This window comes from Balaenoptera physalus (genome assembly GCF_965194825.1).
Source record: "Balaenoptera physalus genome assembly, chromosome: 19".
NCBI classification, from domain to species: domain Eukaryota; kingdom Metazoa; phylum Chordata; class Mammalia; order Artiodactyla; family Balaenopteridae; genus Balaenoptera; species Balaenoptera physalus.
In genome coordinates, this window is record NC_138900.1 from 54,631,505 (window position 1) to 54,651,203 (window position 19,699).

Consider the following 19,699-nt stretch of genomic DNA (forward strand, 5'->3'; position numbering starts at 1 on the left):
ATACCTAATTTCAAAACAGTATATGGTAGCAGCATAAGGGAGAGCCATATAAATCAGCAGAACAGTGAGTCCAGGAATAGAATAATGCACATTAGGTTGACTGATTTTCAAGAAAGGTGCCTAGGTATTTCAGAACTTCCTTCAGCATTCCTTATAGTGAAGACCTGCAGGCAGAAAATTCTCTAAGTTTTTACTTATCTAAAACAGGCGTTATTTGGGGACTTCCCTGGTGGTCCAGTGGTTAAAACTCTGCACTTCCCCTGCAGGGGGCACGGGTTCGATCCCTGGTCAGGGAACTAAGAACCCATACACTATGTGGCGCAGCCAAAATAAATAAATAAATAAAGCATGCTTTATTTGACCTTCATTCTCAAAAGATATTTTTGCTGAAGAGAGAATGAAGGTTTAACAAGGGTTTGGTTTGGGGTTTTTTTTTCTCTCAATACTTTAAAGACATCATTCCTTTGGTTTCTGGCCTCTGCTGTTTATGAGAAAAATGAATGCTAATTCATACTGTTCTGTTCTATAAGTAATATGTCATTTTACCCTAGATGCATTCAATATTTTCTCTTAATCTTGGTTTTCAAACAGTTTGACTACAATCTCAAGCCTTGCTGTCATTTTCTTTGTATTTGCCCTGCTTTTCGTTGCATTCTGTAAATTTATGTCTTTCGCCTCATTTAGTAAATTTTCATTGTCTCTTCATATTCTTATTATTGTTTTGCCCCTCTCTTTCTGCCTCTTCTTCTGGCACTCAAATTAGGTGTATATTAGATATCTTGATATTGTTCCATGTGTCACTGAGGCTCTGTTCACTTTTTTTTTTAAATTGGAGTATAGCTGATTTACAATGTCATGTTAGTTTCAGGTGTACAGCACAGTGATTCAGATATATATACACATATATATGTATGTATATTATTCTTTATCAGATTCTTTTCCCTTTTACAAAATACTGAGTATAGTTCCCATCTGTTCACTTTTGATTAGTCTTTTTTCTCTTATCTTCACGTTGGATATTTATATTGGTCTGTCTCCAAGTTCACTAACTCTCCTGTTATGCGAATCTGCTGTTAAGCCCATCTACTGATTTGGGTGGGGGGGTACTGTTTTTTTCAACTCTAGAATTCCCCACCACCACTTTTTTTTAATAAACTTATTTATTTATTTATCTATCTTTGGCTGAGTTGGGTCTTTGTTGCTGAGCGCAGGCTTTCTCTAGTTGCCGTGAGCGGGGGCTACTCTTCATTGTGGTACGCGGGCTTCTCATTGCGGTGGCTTCTCTTGTTGCGGAGCACAGGCTCTAGGTGCACAGGCTTCAGTAGTTGCGGCTCGCCGGCTCTAGAGTACAGGCTCAGTAGTTGTGGTGCACGGGCTTAGCTGCTCCACAGCATGTGGGATCTTCCCGGACCAGGGCTCGAACCCGTGTCCCCTGCATTGGCAGGCAGGTTCTTAACCACTGCACCACCAGGGAAGTCCCACACCACTTCTTAAAATTAGTTTCTACTTCTCTGGTGAGATTTCCTATTTCTTAATTTATTACAACAAATTTCCCTTTATATTATTGAGCATACTTATGATGTTTGCTTTAAAATCCTTATGTTCTAGGGACTTCCCTGGCCGTCCAGTGGTTAAGACTCCACGCTTCCACTGCAGGGGGCAGAGGTTCAATCCCTGGGCAGGGAACTAAGATCCCACATGCCACACGGCCAAAAAAAAAAAAAAAGAAAAGAAAAAGAAAAAAGGCATAAAAAATCCTTATGTTCTAATTCAATGTCTCAATCGTGTTGAGGTCAGATTCCATTTATTGTCTTTTCTCTTGGACAAAATTCACATTTTCCTGTTTCTTTGTATGTCTAGATTTTTTTGACTATATCTCGGACATTCTGAATGATTTGTAGAGATTCTGAATTATTTTGTGGTTCTCTGAAGAATCCTGATATTTCTATTGCAACAAGCAGTTAACTCGGCTGAAGTCAAACACCAAACTGTTTTTCCTTTGATGGGCAACAGTTGAAGTATCTGTTCAGATCTTTTGGATTTGCCTGGACTGCCTGAAAACAGTCTCATGCACGCCCAGTTCAGGGGTCAGGTGATGATATGGGTGAGTTTATAAACAAAATTTAGAGCTCCCCTTTGTGATTCTGTCATTTCCTTACTCACTTTCCAGCTGCTGAGGTCACCCCAAATCCTGCTCTCAAAAATCCTATTTAAGTTTTAGCTTGGCCTGCATATTGGAGTAATAAATGTGATACACATGGGAAACTCATGCAGTGCCATTCCCCTTTTCCAAACAGATACTCCTCCAGTTCCTGCCTGCTTTTGGTTGTTCTCCATTTTATTCAAGCAGTTAAACTTCCATCTTTTTGATAGATTGTAATTGTTACCACAGAAGGGTTGTTCAAAAAGGTGGTACTGGGCTTCCCTGGTGGTGCAGTGGTTGGGGGTCCGCCTGCCAATGCGGGGGACACGGGTTCGTGCCCCGGTCCGGGAGGATCCCGCATGCCATGGAGTGGCCGGGCCCGTGGGCCCCAACTGCTGAGCCTGCGCGTCTGGAGCCTGTGCTCCGCAATGGGAGAGGCCGCAACGGTGAGAGGCCCGCGCACCGCGGTGAAGAGTGGTCCCGGCTCGCCGCAACTGGAGAGGGCTCTTGCACGAAAGCGAAGACCCAACACAGCCAAAAATAATAGATAATAAAAATGTGGTACTCCTTTCCTTACCAGAATCAATGGTAATTCAATTGGGGAGGTAAAAATGGTACTAGAAGAATTGGATATCCATATGGAAAAAGTGAATCTTAGCCCTCCCCTCACACAAAAATTAACACAAAATAGATCAGAGATCTAAATACAAAAGCTGAAACTATAAATCCCAGAAAGAAAATCTTTGTGACCTTGAGGTAGACAAAGATTTCTCAGGACACAAAATGCATCAATCATGAAATTATAAACGGATAAACTGGACATCATCAAAATTAAAAACTTCTCCTCTAGAACAGACATCATTAAACAATGAAAATGCAAGTCTCAGACTAGAAGATATTCTGAACATGTGTAATTGACCAAGTACTTTTATACAGAATATATAAGGAACTTTTATATCTCAATAAAAAGACAAGCCAGTTCTTAAATTGGCAAAAGATCTGGATAGACACATCCTGAACACTATCTGAATACCCAATGAACACATAAAAACATGGTCAATGTCATTAGACACCAGTAAAGTACAAATTAAAACCACAAAGAGATATAAATAAATATCCACTAGAACAGTTAAAATTCAAATAATTAATAGTTCCAAGTGTTGACAAGGATATGGAGAATTGCAACTCTCATACATTCCTGAAGGGAACATAAAATCATATAAATACTTTGGAAAACAGTTTGACAGTTTCTTATAAAATTGAACAATTACTGTGTGATCCAGCAATTCCACTTCCTAGGTACTTAACCCAAAGATTGCATACAAATGTTCACAGCAACTTTATTTATAATGGCTTCAAACTGGAAACAACCCAAATGTCAATCAACATACAAATAGATAAACAAATTATAATATATAAATATAGATATAGAAACACCAGGGAATTCCTTGGTGGTCCAGTGGTTAGGACTCTGTGCTTCCACTGCAGGGGGCACAGGTTCCATCCCTGGGTGGGGAACTAATAGCTGCAAGCCACGCGGTGCAGCAAAAAAAAAAAAAAAAAAAAAGAATTTCATTCCATAGAAATACCATAATACTGATACACACTAAAACAGGAGTTAATGTCAAAAACATAATACTAAGAAAAAGAAACCAGATACAAAACAGTACATACTGTATAATTTCATTTATATGACATTAGAGAAAGTCAAAACAAATCTATAAAGTCAAAAAGCACATTAGTGGTTGCCTAGGGTTGGAGGGGAAGGGATAGAAAACGACTGAAAATGGGACAAGAGAACTTACTGGGGTAAAGGGAGAGAATGGGGAAGAAGCTATGTCTGAGAAGAACTGATCAAGAATTTTACAAAACTGGTAAAATATATCAAGCCATGATTCAACCCTACAAAAGGATAAACAGTATGCATTATTAAAAAAATATATAAGCCTAGGCACACCATATTAAAAGTACTGAAAATCAAAAAGGGAAAATCTTAAACGGAGTCAAAGAGGTAAGTTCCTTTTAAAGGTGTAGAAGTAAGTCTGATAGCTAACTTCTAAGGAAAATCAGTAAAGACCAGAAGGCAATGGAATTACACCCTCAAAGGGATGGGAAAACCAAACTATCGATCCATAACTGACAAAACTATCCTTCATCAATGGAGGTGAAATGAAGACTTTTTTCAGATATATGAAAAATTATGAGAATCTGTCCTCAACAAATCCATATTCAAATAAATATTGAAGGGCATTCTTCGGGCAGAAGGAAAATGATCCCACCAATGGAAGTTAGGAGAGGAAGGAATGAAAAGTCACAAAAAAAGGTAAATCTACAATAACGATAACGTCTTAGGGGATTTTAAATACATAGAAAATTAAAATATAAAATAATAGCAAAATATGAAAACATGAGAGTAAATGTAAGGCAATGATAGATTTGATAAATCAAGAATATAGAACAGAGGGGGGAAATGAAATTATTTAAAAAATCAATCCAACAGAAAGAAAAAAAGAAAAAAAATGAGACAAATAATAAGATGGTAACTATCAAATCAATGTATTTTTAATTGTTAATATATTAGTAATTATATTAAATAAAGAAGGGCCAATTGCAGGGATCTGATTCCTAACCACTTGACTCTTCAGGACCCCAAGACCTCATCTCTTGAGGCTGTATGTCTCTAAAATTCAAGCCTCGGGACTTCCCTGGTGGCACAGTGGTTAAGAATCCGCCTACCAATGCAGGGGACACGGGTTCGATCCCTGGTCCAGAGAGATCCCACATGCCGCGGAGCAACTAAGCCCATGCGCCACAACTACTGAGCCTGCACTCTAGAGCCCACGAGCCACAACTACTGAAGCCCGCGCCCCTAGAGCCCGTGCTCCGCAACAAGAGAAGCCACAGCAATGAGAAGCCTGTGCACCACAACGAAGAGTAGCCCCCACTTGCCGCAGCTAGAGAAAGCCTGTGCACAGCAACGAAGACCCAATGCAGCCAAAAATAAATTAATTAATTAAAAAAAATAAAACTCAAGCCTCTTGATTACTGAGACCTGTATCTCCTTACTCTCAGTATAGCAGTTTGATCAGCCTGCAGCCTTATTGCTCTTTTCTTCCAGCACTTTGTTTCTGGACCCTGGGGACTTTACTTTTATATGATATATATATATATATGTTTGTAGGAGAGGGTATTTTAGGTTATCTTTTCCTCCATTATGCAAAAACAAAAAAATCTTACCTACCCAGTGTTTTTCTTTTAATTTATGTCTCACCAAGCAAGCACAGTAGTTATTTGCATTTTAAAGTATTGTATTGCTAATTGCTGTAGGGAACTAGGCAGTGCCTAGCAAAAGTAATGAAGATGAAGAATGTTATTAGGACAGCAGTGACAAACTACCATACAAACTGAGAGGTTTAAAACAACAGAAATTTATCCTCTCTCAGTTCTGGAGATTAGAAGTCTGAAATCAAGGTAGCAGCAGGGCCATGCTCCCTCTGAGGACTTGAGAGAAGGCTCCCACTTTCCCTCTTTTTAGTTTCTAGTGGTTGCTGAAAATCCTTTGTGTTCTTTGGTTTGCAGCTGCGTAATTCCAATCTGTTTCCATCATCACATGGCCAGAATCTTCCCTCAGTGTGTGTGCTCTGTCTCTGTATTCAAATCTCCTTCTTCTTTCTCTTGTAAAGAAACCAGACACCGGATCAGGACCCACCCTAATCCTGTATGACCTCATCTTAACTTGGATAAAATCTTCAAAAACCTTATTTCCAAATAAAATCATATTCACAAGTAACAAGGGTCAAAGACTTAAACATGTTTTGGGGCAGGGGGGACACAATTCAACCCACACCAGAGACTGTCTCTAAATTTAAGAAGCTGTAGAGAGTTCTAATAATTTCTATGCATATTCTGCAGGTCTGGGTTTCTGGAAGGCCTCCTGTTTGCTTCATTTCTCTGCGAGTAGTGCTTTTTAAATGACCCTAGCACTCTGAACTTACAACTCCTATAAAGCCCTCTCTACAAAAATTTCTCTTTCCAGGTAACAGGCTTGATGGTGTAGTTAGAATAAATTCCTATCCTCCTTGAGGACAGGGATCAAATCTTTATAATTCCCTAAAACCAGAATAGGGACTGATACCAATAAACTAGAAACCATTCAAGTTACCCTCGTTTCAGCTGTGTTATCTGTTTCTCATGGGACCTCCTGATTAGGTGATTACCTTTTAACTGAGCTCCTCTCCCATGTAAGAAAGATCTCCTTATGGCTTTTCCTCACACCCCACATCCTTGTTTTCCTCCGAGACTACTTGATTGACTTCTGAGAGCAGAACCACTTTACAAAATATGCATTAGTGAAATTGCGTTCAGGTCATCATGCTTTACATTTTTGCTTGGTGTAGTATTTCCAAAGGAAACCACAACTTCTTTAAAAGAAGTTATACGATTACGACTTCATGAATGCAAATCAGTCTTCCCCCAACATCCTTTTCTCAATTGGTTGTTATCTATCCTCAGTGGTACATTTGCTATTGTGCTTTTTTTTTTGAGAGTCATCAGGGCTTATTTTATTTCATTTCATTTTATTTTTTTGGCCACGCATGCAGGATCTTAGTTCCCCGACCAGGGATTGAACCCGCGTCCCCTGCACTGGAAGCATGGAGTCTTAACCACTGGACTGCCAGGGAAGTCCCTGTGTTCTTTTGTAAGGAGAAAAAATTTACCTTATTTATTCCTTCCAGGTTCTACCTCCATTTTGTTGTGTCCTTTGCATTTTCTTATAAAAATTATTTGAAATATTCTAAAAGTAAAAAATCAAGTAAAACTAACTCCTATATACCTATCATAGAGCTTAAGAAATAACACATTGCCAAATATAGCTTAAACACACTATAAATTCTTCCTTAATGACATTCTTCCTCTCTTCCCTTCCTCCACTACAAGTACATACCACTAGTTATCTCCACAACTAATTACTATCTGGAAACTGATGTTTATGGTCCCCATGTTCAATTTTATACTTTTAATAAATTATATTGTGTTCTATAACATATTTTTAAACTTTAATTTGGTATTATACCTGTTAGAGATTACTCTGCTATCTTTTTTTTTTTTTGCTCAAACTATGATTGTGATGTTCATCATATTGATCCATATTTCACTTCATTATTTTAATACCTTCTTCACTTTTTCATTCTGAAGGTATGCAACCATTTCTATACTCATTCTTCTACTGATGGACATTAAGTTAGTTTCCAAGTATTTGCAATTATAAACAATGCTGTTTGAATAACCCATAAATGGATCACAACTAGCAGTTTTTTCCCTTTCTTTGAACAGCTTTATTGAGATATAATTCACATACCATAAAATTTGCCTTTTAAACTGCACAGTTCAGTAGTTTTTTAGAATATTCACAACCTATGCAGCCATCACAAGTATCTAATTCCAAATATTTTCATCATCCCCCCCAAAACCCCATGTCTACTCAAAAAAAAAAAAAAAAAAAAAAAAAAACCCCATACCCACTCCCCATTCTCCCCTGTCCCAGTGCCTGGCAACCACTAATTTACATTCTGTCTCTATGGATTGCCTATTCTGGATATTTTATGTAAAGAGACTCATACAGCATGTGGCCTTTTGTGACTGGCTTCTTTCACTAAGCATACGTCTTCAAGGTCCATCCATGTTGTAGCATGTACATTAATTTGATTGTAGTGATGATTTAATGGGTGTATCCATATGCCAAAACATATCAAACTATGATTTAATTATATGTAATTTGCTGTAGTTAATTATAACACAATAAAGCTGTCCAAAAAATAGACAAAAGATTTTAATAATGCTCCACCAAAGAAGATATACATACAGAAAATAAATACATGAAAGATGCTCTACATCATTGGTCCTCAGAGAAATGCAATTAAAACTACAATGAGGGAATTCCCTTGTGGTCCAGTGGTTAAGAATCCGCCTTCCAATGCAGGGGACGTGGGTTCGATCCCTGGTTGGGGAACTAAGATCCCCCATGCCGGGGGGCAACTAAGCCTGCATGCCGCAACTAGAGAAGCCCTTGTGCCACAACAGAGACCCAGCAGAGCCAACATTAAAAAAAAATTTTTTTTTTAAACTACAGTGAAACATCAGTACACGCTGATAGAATGGAATGGAATAGTTAAATTTAAACTACTAACATCATCAAGAGCTGATGTGAATGTAGAATAACTAGAAATGTCATGTGCTGAGGAGAGGAAAACAAATGGAAGAGCCACTTTGGAAAAAAGTTTGGCAGTATTTTAGGATGTTAAACATACACTTATATGACCTAGTAGTTTCATTCCTAGGTAGTCACTCAGCAAAAATAAAGATCTACGACCTGTAGGCAAATGGTTACAGCAGCTTTATTGCTAATAGCCAAAGCCTGGAAACAACCCAAATGTCCATTAACTGGCTAATGGATAAACAGATTATGGTACATATGTATAATGGAGTACTACTCACACAAAAAAAGGAATAAACTACTGATACATGCAACAACGTAGATGAATCTTAAATGCATTACGCTAAGTTAAAGAAGCTAGACATAAAAGGCATACAGAATTCCATTAACATGATGTTCTCAAAATGCAAACCTATAGTGGCAGATATCAGATTAGCAATTGCTAGAGGATAGGTATGGGGTCTGAGAATTGATAAAGGAGCATGAGAGAACTTTATAAACTTACAGAAATACTCTATATCTTGATTATGGTGGTAGTTTACCACTGTTTACATTTATCAAAACTCTAAGAACTATATTCCTAAACAGAGTGAATTTTACCATATGTAAATTAAGCCTCAATAAAACCGACTTTTTAAAAAAAGCAGCAGCCAGGAAAAAAATAAAAGACATTACATACAGGAGAACAAAGATAAGAATGACTCCAAATATCTAACTAAAAACCTCCTCTCTCCCTGGATCAATAGACTTTGACTTGCTGGGAGCCGGAAGGGAAGGTGAGGGCTGGGTTTGGCGGTCTCGGAGCCATGCAGTTTCCAAAACAGAAAAGTCTCCAAGACCCAGATCTTCAGATCCTTTGAGCCACCGACCCCGCTGATAGTTCTGGACCCTTTGCCAAAGAAGTGCACGTGTACACAAAGTTTTGTACTCAAGTTCCTCTCTCCTCCACTTCCCTACGCTCCAGTTCATCCCTGGATCTCTGCTCCCTGGGCTGAGGGTTTAGACTCATTAAAGGCAGTCCATTCACTCACATCAATTCTGTGACCCACAGGTCGTTGTCACAGTATCTTAGCTCTGGAAGTTTCTCAGAAATCACCTTGGTTTACCCCTTCATCTTAAGGAGAAGCTTATGTTTTAGACAGGAAAAAAATTGCCTGAGGTCACATAGGGAATTAGTATTTTTTTGGCACAAAACGTGGTTCCTTTAAGATTAATTTTGCAGGTACATTCTCGCACATTTTCTTTTGGGTGCACACAAATGCCCTCATGTGCTTCTCCCATGTGTTCTGTTTCTTTGTCTGTCTTTTCCTACTCATGTCCTGCGTCTTCCTGTCCAAAACTGATTGTCACTTTGGGTCCAGTTCTCAGGCCTCTCCTTCTATGGTCACATGCCGCTACTCCCACTGTTCTCAAAAATCTTAACCTCAAGCCCCAAGTGAGGCTGAGGTCAGAGCTGACTCTAAAGAGGAGTGGAGTAGTGGGGATTGATGCTTTGGAAGATGTGGAAGAAGAGACAAGATTCCAAACATCTAGGCAAGGAACTGGATGTGACAAAGGTAAGGAAGGAAAGGGCCAAGTCGGCCATAATACAAGACATGAGTCACACCTTTAAAAAAATATATATTAAGGGCTTCCCTGGTGGCGCAGTGGTTGAGAATCTGCCTGCCAATTCAGGGGACAGGGGTTCGAGCCCTGGTCTGGAAAGAACCCACATGCCGCGGAGCAACTGGGCCCGTGAGCCACAATTACTGAGCCTGCGCGTCTGGAGCCTGTGCTCCACAACAAGAGAGGCTGCGATAGTGAGAGGCCCGCGCACCGCGATTAAGAGTGGCCCCCGCTTGCCACAACTAGAGAAAGCCCTCACAGAGAAACGAAGACCCAACACAGCCATAAATAAAATAAATTAATTAATTTTTTTTAAAAATTCTTAAAAAATAAATAAATAAAAATTTAAAAAATATATTAACTAAAAACATTTTCAAGTTAAAAAAACACTAACAGGGCTTCCCTGGTGGTGCAGTGGCTAAGAATCTGCCTGCTAATGCATTGGACAAGGGTTCAAGCCCCGCTCTGGGAAGATCCCACATGCCTGAAGCAACTAAGCCGGTGCACCACAACTACTGAGCCTGCGCTCTAGAGCCCACGAGCCACAACTACTGAGCCCACGTGCTGCATCTACTGAAGCCTGCGTGCTCTAGAGCCTGTGCTCAGCAACAAGAGAAGCCACCACAATGAGAAGCCCGCGCACCGCAACGAAGAGTAGCCCCCCCTCACCGCAACTAGAGAAAGCCTGCGTGCAGCAACGAAGACCCAACAGAGTCAAAAATAATTAAAATAAAAAATAAAAAAAACACTAACAGAATTCATTACCAACAAGCCATACCATAAGCAATGTGAAAGGAAGTTTTTCATACTGAAGAAAACTGATGAAAACTTGAATCTACAAGAAGAAATAAAGTGCCAGAAATGGTAAGTTATAGGCAAATAGAATTTACTCTCATTTCTTAAATTTCATTAAAACCTCCTCACAAAGTACCAGGTCTGGATGGATGCATTGGTGTTTTCTATCAAATATTTAACAGAAAAATACCAATCCTATACAAAATCTTTCCAGAAATAGAGAATACAACACATCTCAAATCATTTAAAGAAGTCAGACATTCTCCTAATTCTAAAACCAGACAATCACAAGAAAGCAAAACCAAGACCAATCTCCCTTATGAACACTCTAAACAATCTTAATATCACATTAAAAGATATGAAAACAGGGACTTCTCTGGTGGTCCAGTGGTTAAGACGCTGCACTTCCACCGCAGGGGGCATGGGTTTGAACTAAGATCCCACATGCCCCACGGCCAAAAATAAAATAAAATAAAAAATAAAACACATGAAAAAAATCAGGATACACTATGTTCACGGATGGAAAGACTGAATATTGTAAAGATGCCAACTCTTCCCAAATTAACGTGTATATTTCAACGCAATTCCTATTGAAACCCCAAAAAGATTTCTCATGGTATTTAATAAACTGATCATAAAAATTAGTATGAAGGAGACTTCCCTGGTGGCGCAGTGGTTAAGAATCTGCCTGCCAATGCAGGGGACACAGGTTCGAGCCCTGCTCCAGGAAGATCCCACATGCCGCGGAGCAACTAAGCCCATGCGCCACAACTACTGAGCCTGCTCTCTAGAGCTCCCGAGCCACAACTACTGAAGCCCACATGCCTAGAGCCCATGCTCTGCAACAAGAGAAGCGACCGCAATGAGAAACCCGTGCACCACAACAAAGAGTAGCCCCCACTCACAGCAACTAGAGAAAGCCTGCGTGCAGCAACGAAGACCCAATGCAACCAAAAATAAATAAATTAAAATAAAATAAAATAAAAATAGTATGAAGGATCCAAGGGCCAAGAATAAATAAGGCAAAGAACAACTTGGTATAGGGAGTAAGGGAAGCAGTTAACCTATTGGATATTGCCCTATTTTAGCGCTAAAGTAATTAAAACACTGTTATATGTGCAGAGCTAGACACATGCAACAGACTAGAAAAGCTCAAAAACAAACACATATATATTGAAACTATATGGGAACATGACATTATCCAATTGGCGAGGAAAGGATGTCATATTTCAGGGGTTGGCAAAGTTCTGTTACGGGCTAGACAGTAATATATTAAGCTTTGAAGCCCATATAGTCAGTCTCTGTCACAACTCCTCAACTCTGACATTGTAGCACAAAAACAGCCAGACAACAAGTAAACAAATGGATGTGCCTGTGTTCCAACAGAATTTTATTTACAAAAACAGATGGTGAGTCAGATTTGGCCCATGAGCCATGGTTTTGCAAACAGCAATGGAACAATGAAAAAGTTTTAGTAAAAGCTATTTATCACATCATACACAAACTAAGTTTCAGGCGAACTAAAGTTCTAATGTGAAAAAAGTAATGCTTGACAATATAAATTATATTCAGGACACGTTATTTTTTTCACAATAAAAAATATTTTAATATAAAACATCCAAAAAATTAAGCCACATAAATTATTTTAACTCCCTGTTGATCAAGAATTTTATATGTATAACTGATTCACTTTGCTGTACACCTGAAACTAAATCAACTATACTCCAATAAAAAAATTTTTTAATTGAATATCAAATTGAACTCTGAAATAAAAAAGAATTTTCCTACTTTTTAATGTTAACTCAAAAAGATACAAAATCTTATCAACTGTCTTCTTGTATGCCTGTGTGCCCATACCCTCATCTGTGAATGACCTTCCTATAACTTTAGAAAGCATTTCAGTATCTTCTCTAAAATTCTTAACTCAGTGCTCATTTTGAAGCTATGCTACTAATGTATCTGAGTAGGATCCTATGGGGCCTTCCCAGCACAGATTCTCCCCTCCCCCATGTCCTCCACCTGCCTCTTGTTTGTAGAAAAGCTTTAGCCTCCTAGGCCTTCCCCAAGTCCCAAAGAACAAAATTTAATCAGAAGTGAGAAAATACAGAAACAAAGGAAAACAATCAAGCAAGATCAAATAATAGTTCAGCCATAAAACAAAGTCAAGGACCTTTAGTTCCTCCTTAAGGGCTATAGATAATGTTCTAAGCCATATCCTTCCGCTCTTTTGCAGTTACTGAAACCCACATCAGGTGGAAGAAGTTAACTGCATGCTGACCCAGACCAGCTGGAACCAGAAGATTTAATGATATCGACTCCCAATTACCTCACCAACAACCAATTAGAAGAATGTCCATGGGCTGATCATACACCTGGCAACCCTCTCTTCTCATCCGGTCTTTAAAAACCTTTCCCTGAAAGCCATCAGCGAATTTGGGCCTTTTGAGCATTACCTACCTTGACTGCTTGTTTGGTGCCTGCAATAAATGCTGCACTTTCCTTCACCACAACCCAGTGTCAGTAGATTGGCTTTACTGTACACGGTGGAGCAAATCCAAGTTTGGTTTGGCAACACTAATACAACTGCTTCAGCCTTCTCAATCCCCACTTCCTTGAGAACTACAAGTCTTAAAACAACTCAAATTAAATGACGGCCATTTTTTAGAAGTAAAACACTTAGCTGCTTTGGCTGTTTAACTACTTCTACTTTTTAAAAAAATAGAAATAAACCTCTAGAACTGGACTGAGGTCCTTCGGATATCCATACTTCAAAGTGGACTTTAAAACTCCCTGAAATTGGTATAAAATTTCTACATGTCATATTCTATAAAAAACTCCAAGGTTTTCTTGGTTCTTCAAGGCAACTATGACACACACACACACACACACACACACACACCCAAGTTAAGAACCTCTGTTTCCAGAGGCTGGACATCCAGAATATGAAGTTGAATTATCAAACTGGAAAGAAAGTAGATTTTCATAGTAACGCAGGGGATGTAGGAAAAGATGTCCATTTACACTGTAAAACTCCTTAAATGGTTCTGACCTCAATTTGAAATTCAGTACGTGGGGGCTGGGTGGGGGGGGAGTCAGATCATAATAAACACAGAAATTAACGAAAAGAAGTCTTTTCTACCAGTGGTTGTTTTTATGTTTTGGATCACGCCTCAAAGTTTGTACACCAACAGACCTATTGGCTTTGTTCTGTTTTAAGGTCTAGACAGTATTCATAACGCCAATACGAAATGTATGTCTCAACAGGGTCCGACCAAGAACAAAATAATCCTTTTTTCGATATGAATCCATCCTCATTCAGAGTCAACAACTGGGACAAGAGCTTACCTTTCTGTAGCGCTTTATACCGCGCTTCAGGTTGCTCAGGAGTCTTTTCCACACTGTCCAGGGCAGGGAGAAAGTTTCTGACAGTGCTGGTGATGGAGAGCCGGATATAATTACGAAAGAGGTCGGGAGGAGTCAAGTACGCTTGGGGAAGGTGTAAGCACGACAGGGTCGGACGGTTGCTACTGGGGAGGGAAGGAACTGAGAGACACCGTTAGGCAAAGAAGACGAAAAGGGAGCGTCAGGAGGAGCCTCCCTCCAGGGGCGACAGAAGAGGGGCGGGCGCGTTGTCTCTGAGACGCGAGGAAAACGACGTGAGAAAAAGAACCTAGAGGCTGCGAGGAAGCGAACAGAGGGGCTGCCTCAGGGAGGGAAGCAGCCCGGCTGAAGCCCCCCATCTCGAGGCGGCTTGTTTGACTCAGCGTCCCTGCACCTCGGCCGCCCTTTTCGTCCTTCTTCCCTCAGGGTCACTCACCACCGAGTTTGTTGGCTCCAGCAAGACGCCCGGCTCCATTCCTCACCTCACGAACTCCCGGCGCCACAAATTCAAATATGAGTTCCAGAGCCCCGCAGCCCGGAACCTCTCCCAGAGTGAAGGACGGATGGACCAATCGAAGCCCGGCTGGCTACAAATATACAAGGCGGTGGGCGGGGCGAAGGGTTGGGGTGGGACCAAACAGCGTTACCACGACGACGGCTTCGGGTGGGCGGGCTGTGGTGACTTAATGGCCAGAGGGTGAGACTCGGCGGGAAAAGCGGTTTTGTTAGGTGGTCCAGGTGGTTTGGGGCTGAGGCCGTCTCCTCAAGAGTAACCGCGGGCCTGTGCTACGGTCACGCCACCTGCCTCCGTTTCCTTTAGCCTTCTCTCTCACCAAACGATTTTCCTGTCCAGTTATAAAGTGCAAGTTGTTTCCCCAAGGTAAGCGTGTAGTACCACCACCCCTTGTTGGGGTAAGGGGTAACGGAAACTTGAGTCCACTTTGTCACCCGGGGAGCGGGTACTAAAAACAGAAAAAGGTGAAAATTTGGATTTCTAAACATTTAGTAATTTCTTACCGTGTGAATTTTTACTGTATCGTGCACATTTAGTAGTCTTTAAATATTGGGTGCAACTTGAGTTACAATTAAATTTACCATTCTAGTTCTTTCTGACCCCCAAATTCCATCTGACCAGTTAACGAACAAAGACCTGAATTTTTTAATTTTCTGTAACAGTCTCAAAGATTCTCTACCTTAAGTTCTTAATCTCCCCGAAATCTGAAGGCGGATGGTAAAATGGGCAGGTGCTTTGAGTCCAAACCGTTAGAAGAATCAAACTAATTCAGCTGAGGCTCCTCCTTTCTTAGATCATCACTTGAATCTAAAATAATTGAAACCAGATGCCGAACATGGTTCAATGTGTATCTCATTCAATGCTGATGGTCTCACAGAAGTCTCATTTATGAAAGAAAGTAAACATTGTTGAAATGATGGGGGAGAAATAAGGCTTTCTACAGACAAGTAGTTCTTAGAAAAAAAAAGAACCTTACAGCTTTGAAACACGTCTTGTAACAAACCACAAAGTTGTTAAATTCTTGTCTCCAAAATCTAAAAGAAAACTTCAGCAGAACTTACCAGTTTATCAAGAAGAATTTCTTCCTCTAGACTTAAGGCAGAGAAGCATTTATGAAAGCTTAGATCTATATGTGTTTAGATACCTGCCAACCCTTTTCTTAAAATTCCATCTTCAAAACCCCCTGCTAATGAACCAGCCAGCTGCATCCTCATCTGGAGAGTCAACTGGGGAAAGAGTCCCTTCCAAACTCTCTCAGTTTGTTGACAAAATTCATTTCCTTGCAGCCATTTGAAGTCCCATTTTCTTGGCAACTGACAAAAGGGGACCATTTTTAGCAACTGGAGACCATTCTCAGGTCCTTACCAAATGACCTGTCATAAACAGTTCACTGTTGTTACTGTTGACTTCTCAAGGTCAGCAGGAGAATCTCCCTCCCACTTAAAATCTCTTCTAATGGCTTTTAAGTCCACACGTGATTAGGTCAGAGCCACTCAGAATAATCTCCCTTTTTAGTAACTCACAGTCAGATGATTAGGTACCTCAATTACATCTGCAAAATCTCTGCTATATAACATAATACTTGTTAGAATGACAGTCCGTCATATTTACAAGACTCAATCACAATTGAAGGGAGGGGTTTGCACAGGGCATATACCCAAAAGGGAGGGACTCTTAGGGGTCATCTCAGAATTCTACCCACCTATAGCTCCTCACTTGTGTCCCATAGATTCTGATCTGTGGATTGAAAATAACACTCCATTTTCAAAACTGTTATAAGCTTTAAGTGAGTGCTTTTCACTCAGAAAAAAGTACCACCAGTGTTATGTTCACATTGTTAAAAAAAAAAAAGAAACAACAAGCCCAAACTGAGTCACTTGTGCTAAACCCACGTCAGCAAATCAAGACTTAATAGCTAACCTAATTGTAGTTTCAGCTTCTCCCAGGAATGTGACTTTTAACTAATTAATCTGGAATTACCTGATCAGCTCTGGTGAGGTAATCTGCATGATAAACAACCCCCTTCTCCCAAGGATGGTGACATACCTGAACCCATCCAGTTCCTTCCCAGCCCCCTCCCCTTTCTGCCTATAAAAGTCTTTGAAGCTCTTTGAAGCTCCTGTCTGCTAGATGGGATGCTGCCAGAGTCATAAATTGTTGAATAAAGCCAATTAGATCCTCAAATTTACTCAGCTGAATTTTGTTTTTTAACAATATGAATCCTCATTGGGTTCCACTGTGATATAGCCTTGTCCTAAGTCCCTGTCCAATGTGGAAGCTTATGATAAGGAACTCTGATGCATCTCCCTGTTACTGTATCTTTAGCCACACTGAATCAATAAAGTACTCTTAAAATTTTTATCACGTAGCTTCAATTTCTGTTCCAGGATTTAGTGTGACACTTCAAAGCACTTGGAGGGGCTGCTTTCTAGTGGATCCATCTGGAGACCTGCAAGCAACACATTTGGGGCTTCTGCTGTCTGTAACCCAGCCCTCCAAGGTATCAGAGCATGATAACACATCCTGAGTCCCAAATGGTGGGGTGACAACCACTGTTGGTACCTGAGATTTTAGGTGGTAGTATAAGCAGGTAGAGTAGGGGGTCCCTGAGAAAGAGTAACAGGCAAGCCTTTCTTGACATAAGAGAAGCGGCCTAAGCTGTTTTGTGACCTAAATCTGGCCACAATGCCTGCCCTGGAACAGGTCTCAGTAATCATTGATATTAAGGGAAGTAAGGGAATGCAAGAACAAAGGAAAAGCAGTCAAGAAAAACAGTTCAACTATAAAACAGAGTCCTAGTTCCTCCTCAAGGGATGTACATAACAATCTGATACAGTTTTTGAGTACTGCAAGAACTAAGGCCCCCACCTAGGAGGAGGATGGAATGATGACGTTGACCCTCGTGACTTCAGTCAACTAAAGCTTGGACTCTGTCGACTGTGGCCCGAATTCTATGCTGAATTCTCCACTGCTCAAGCCCCTTCATGAATACCCATGTACCTTTAGCTTAAAACTTCCCCAAATTTGCTGTTGGGGGAGACACTGCTTTGGCAGAGATCACTGGTGTTCTACTTACTTGTTGCAAGAAATAATAAATGCTTCCTTCTCCCTAACTTCGGCTTGGTTGTGACTTTTGGCTCAATACCCACCAAGAGGTGAACCCACTTTTGGGGTCACAATAGACAGATTATTGTTTTTAACTGCAATTTATTTATGTGTTTTAGAAATATATATATATCACTATTCAAACCCATGATTATAGGGCATAAGCAAGGCTAAAGTAGGAATTTAAAATTTTTTTAAGTTCGTTGATTAGAGAAAATATTTTTTAAATAATAGTACAAGTGGCTAGGATATGGCAAAAATCAAGATGGTGTTACTCTAATTTGGGAATCATTGGCATACGAGAAACTGGCTGGTGACTAAGCAGTGGATGAACTAGTGGATTCAGTAGATATACAATAAATTATGCTAACCGAGTCAGGCTCCAAGAGCCCCTTCGTTCTCAGGAACGTGTACAGAAGCCCACCATGTTCCAAGCCTACCACGTGCAGGCAGCGGAGTGCATGGTATTCAAGCCTACTAAGCAGGCCTCAAACCAAACCCATACCGTGGGGGTCTACAAGCAGGAGTGTGATGGGAGAAGGTGGAGCCTTGTGGGGGCGTGGCTAATCCACCTGCGGATGCGTGCGGGGGCGTGGCTGGCGAGGGGCGGGTCCTAGCGGCGGAAGGCGGAAGTCGGTGCAAAGTCACCTGATCTGAGTAACATGGCCGCTGCCCCTTGAGCCCGGCAGGTGCTGGCCAGGAGCGGGTCTCGTGAGCTGTTTGGCGGCCAGGGGCAGGTGTACGGAGACTGGGTCCAGGCCCGGGTTCCGAGGCGGCGCGCGGCGGCGGAGCGAGACAGGCGGCCCGGGGCGGCGTGGTCCATGAGCCGGCGCCGGAGGCAGCGCGGAGCCGCAGACTCCCCTAGCCCCGGCGCGGCCCGGGCTGCCGCGGGCTGAGGAGTCGCGGGGCTCCGGGGATCGCCCCGAGCTGCCACCATGAACCCCGAGAAGGATTTCGCGCCGCTCACGCCCAACATCGTGCGCGCCCTCAATGACAAGCTCTACGAAAAGCGGAAGGTGGCAGCACTGGAGATCGAGAAGTAAGAGCCGCGGGCACCCGGGATGGTCGTGGAGAGCCGAGCCGGGACTCAGTCCTGGCTCTGCAGGGGTCCCGCTCCTCCGGGCAGCTCCTCACTCCTTTGCAGCCAGTGTTGCTACTCCAGGTTTCAGGCCCTTAGGGCCGTGCTTAAGAGCAGGAGATTGGCAGTCCCAGCTTTGCTTCTGACTGTGTGACATGGGGCCAAATTATTTAACCTCCTGGTACCCCAAAGGGGCTGCCGTGAGAACGAAGGGACGAAATGTATGCGTGGTGCTTTGCACAGTGCCTGGCACATGGTGCGTCCTCAGTGTGGTCTCCATGCAAACCAGCAAATCAGAGAGTGACCTCTGATGGGAGGGAGGTGGGAAGCATGAGAATTTGCTAACGATGTTGACCTGCCTTATTTCCTACCCAGCTTCTGAGAAGTGAAAGGGACAGTAAGTTGACCAAGTGGATAAATCAGCCAAAACCTCAAGGCTTAGAGGGCTGTTTATCTCTGTCATATCACGCTTCCCTGCAAGTGAAAGAAGGAATGATTTGTTCTTGTTTTTGCAGTCTTATTACACGTACAGTAGTACCCTCTTATCTGTGGAGGATATGTCCCCAGACCCGCAGTGGATGCCTGAAACCTTGGATGATACGAAGCTCTATATATACTATGTTTTTTCCCATACATACGTTTGTATGGTAAAGTTTAAGCACAGTAAGAGAATATCCTAATGACCGGCATCACCAGCATTGCACTTTAGGGCCATTATTAAGTAAAACAAGGGCTATTTGAACATAAGCACTGCGATACCGACAGCCGATCTGATAACCCAGAAGCTACTAAGTGTGTGGGTATCATATACAGCATAGATATGCTGGAGGAAGGGATGACTAATGTCCTGGTGGGATAGCACAG

General features: G+C 41.4%; 1 protein-coding gene and 1 long non-coding RNA gene across 7 annotated transcripts in view; one reads left to right on the top strand and one right to left on the bottom strand.

Annotated features, from left to right (window-relative positions):
* Nucleotides 1-18,333, bottom strand: part of LOC309649348 — an 83,417-nt gene extending 65,084 nt beyond the window's left edge. For both annotated transcript variants that reach the window (XR_014257043.1, XR_014257044.1), the window contains exon 1: nt 14,103-18,333. This is a non-coding gene — a long non-coding RNA (uncharacterized lncRNA). The remainder of the gene's footprint in view (nt 1-14,102) is intronic.
* Nucleotides 18,334-18,423: 90 nt separating this feature from the next.
* Nucleotides 18,424-19,699, top strand: part of VAC14 (VAC14 component of PIKFYVE complex) — a 97,876-nt gene continuing 96,600 nt past the window's right edge. For 3 of the 5 annotated variants that reach the window (XM_082439028.1, XM_082439027.1, XM_082439030.1), the window contains exon 1: nt 18,424-18,796. In XM_082439028.1, coding sequence (XP_082295154.1) covers nt 18,693-18,796 — 104 coding nt within the window. In that variant the 5' untranslated portion in view covers nt 18,424-18,692. The remainder of the gene's footprint in view (nt 18,797-19,699) is intronic. The other 2 variants (XM_082439026.1, XM_082439029.1) reach the window with 1 other exon arrangement.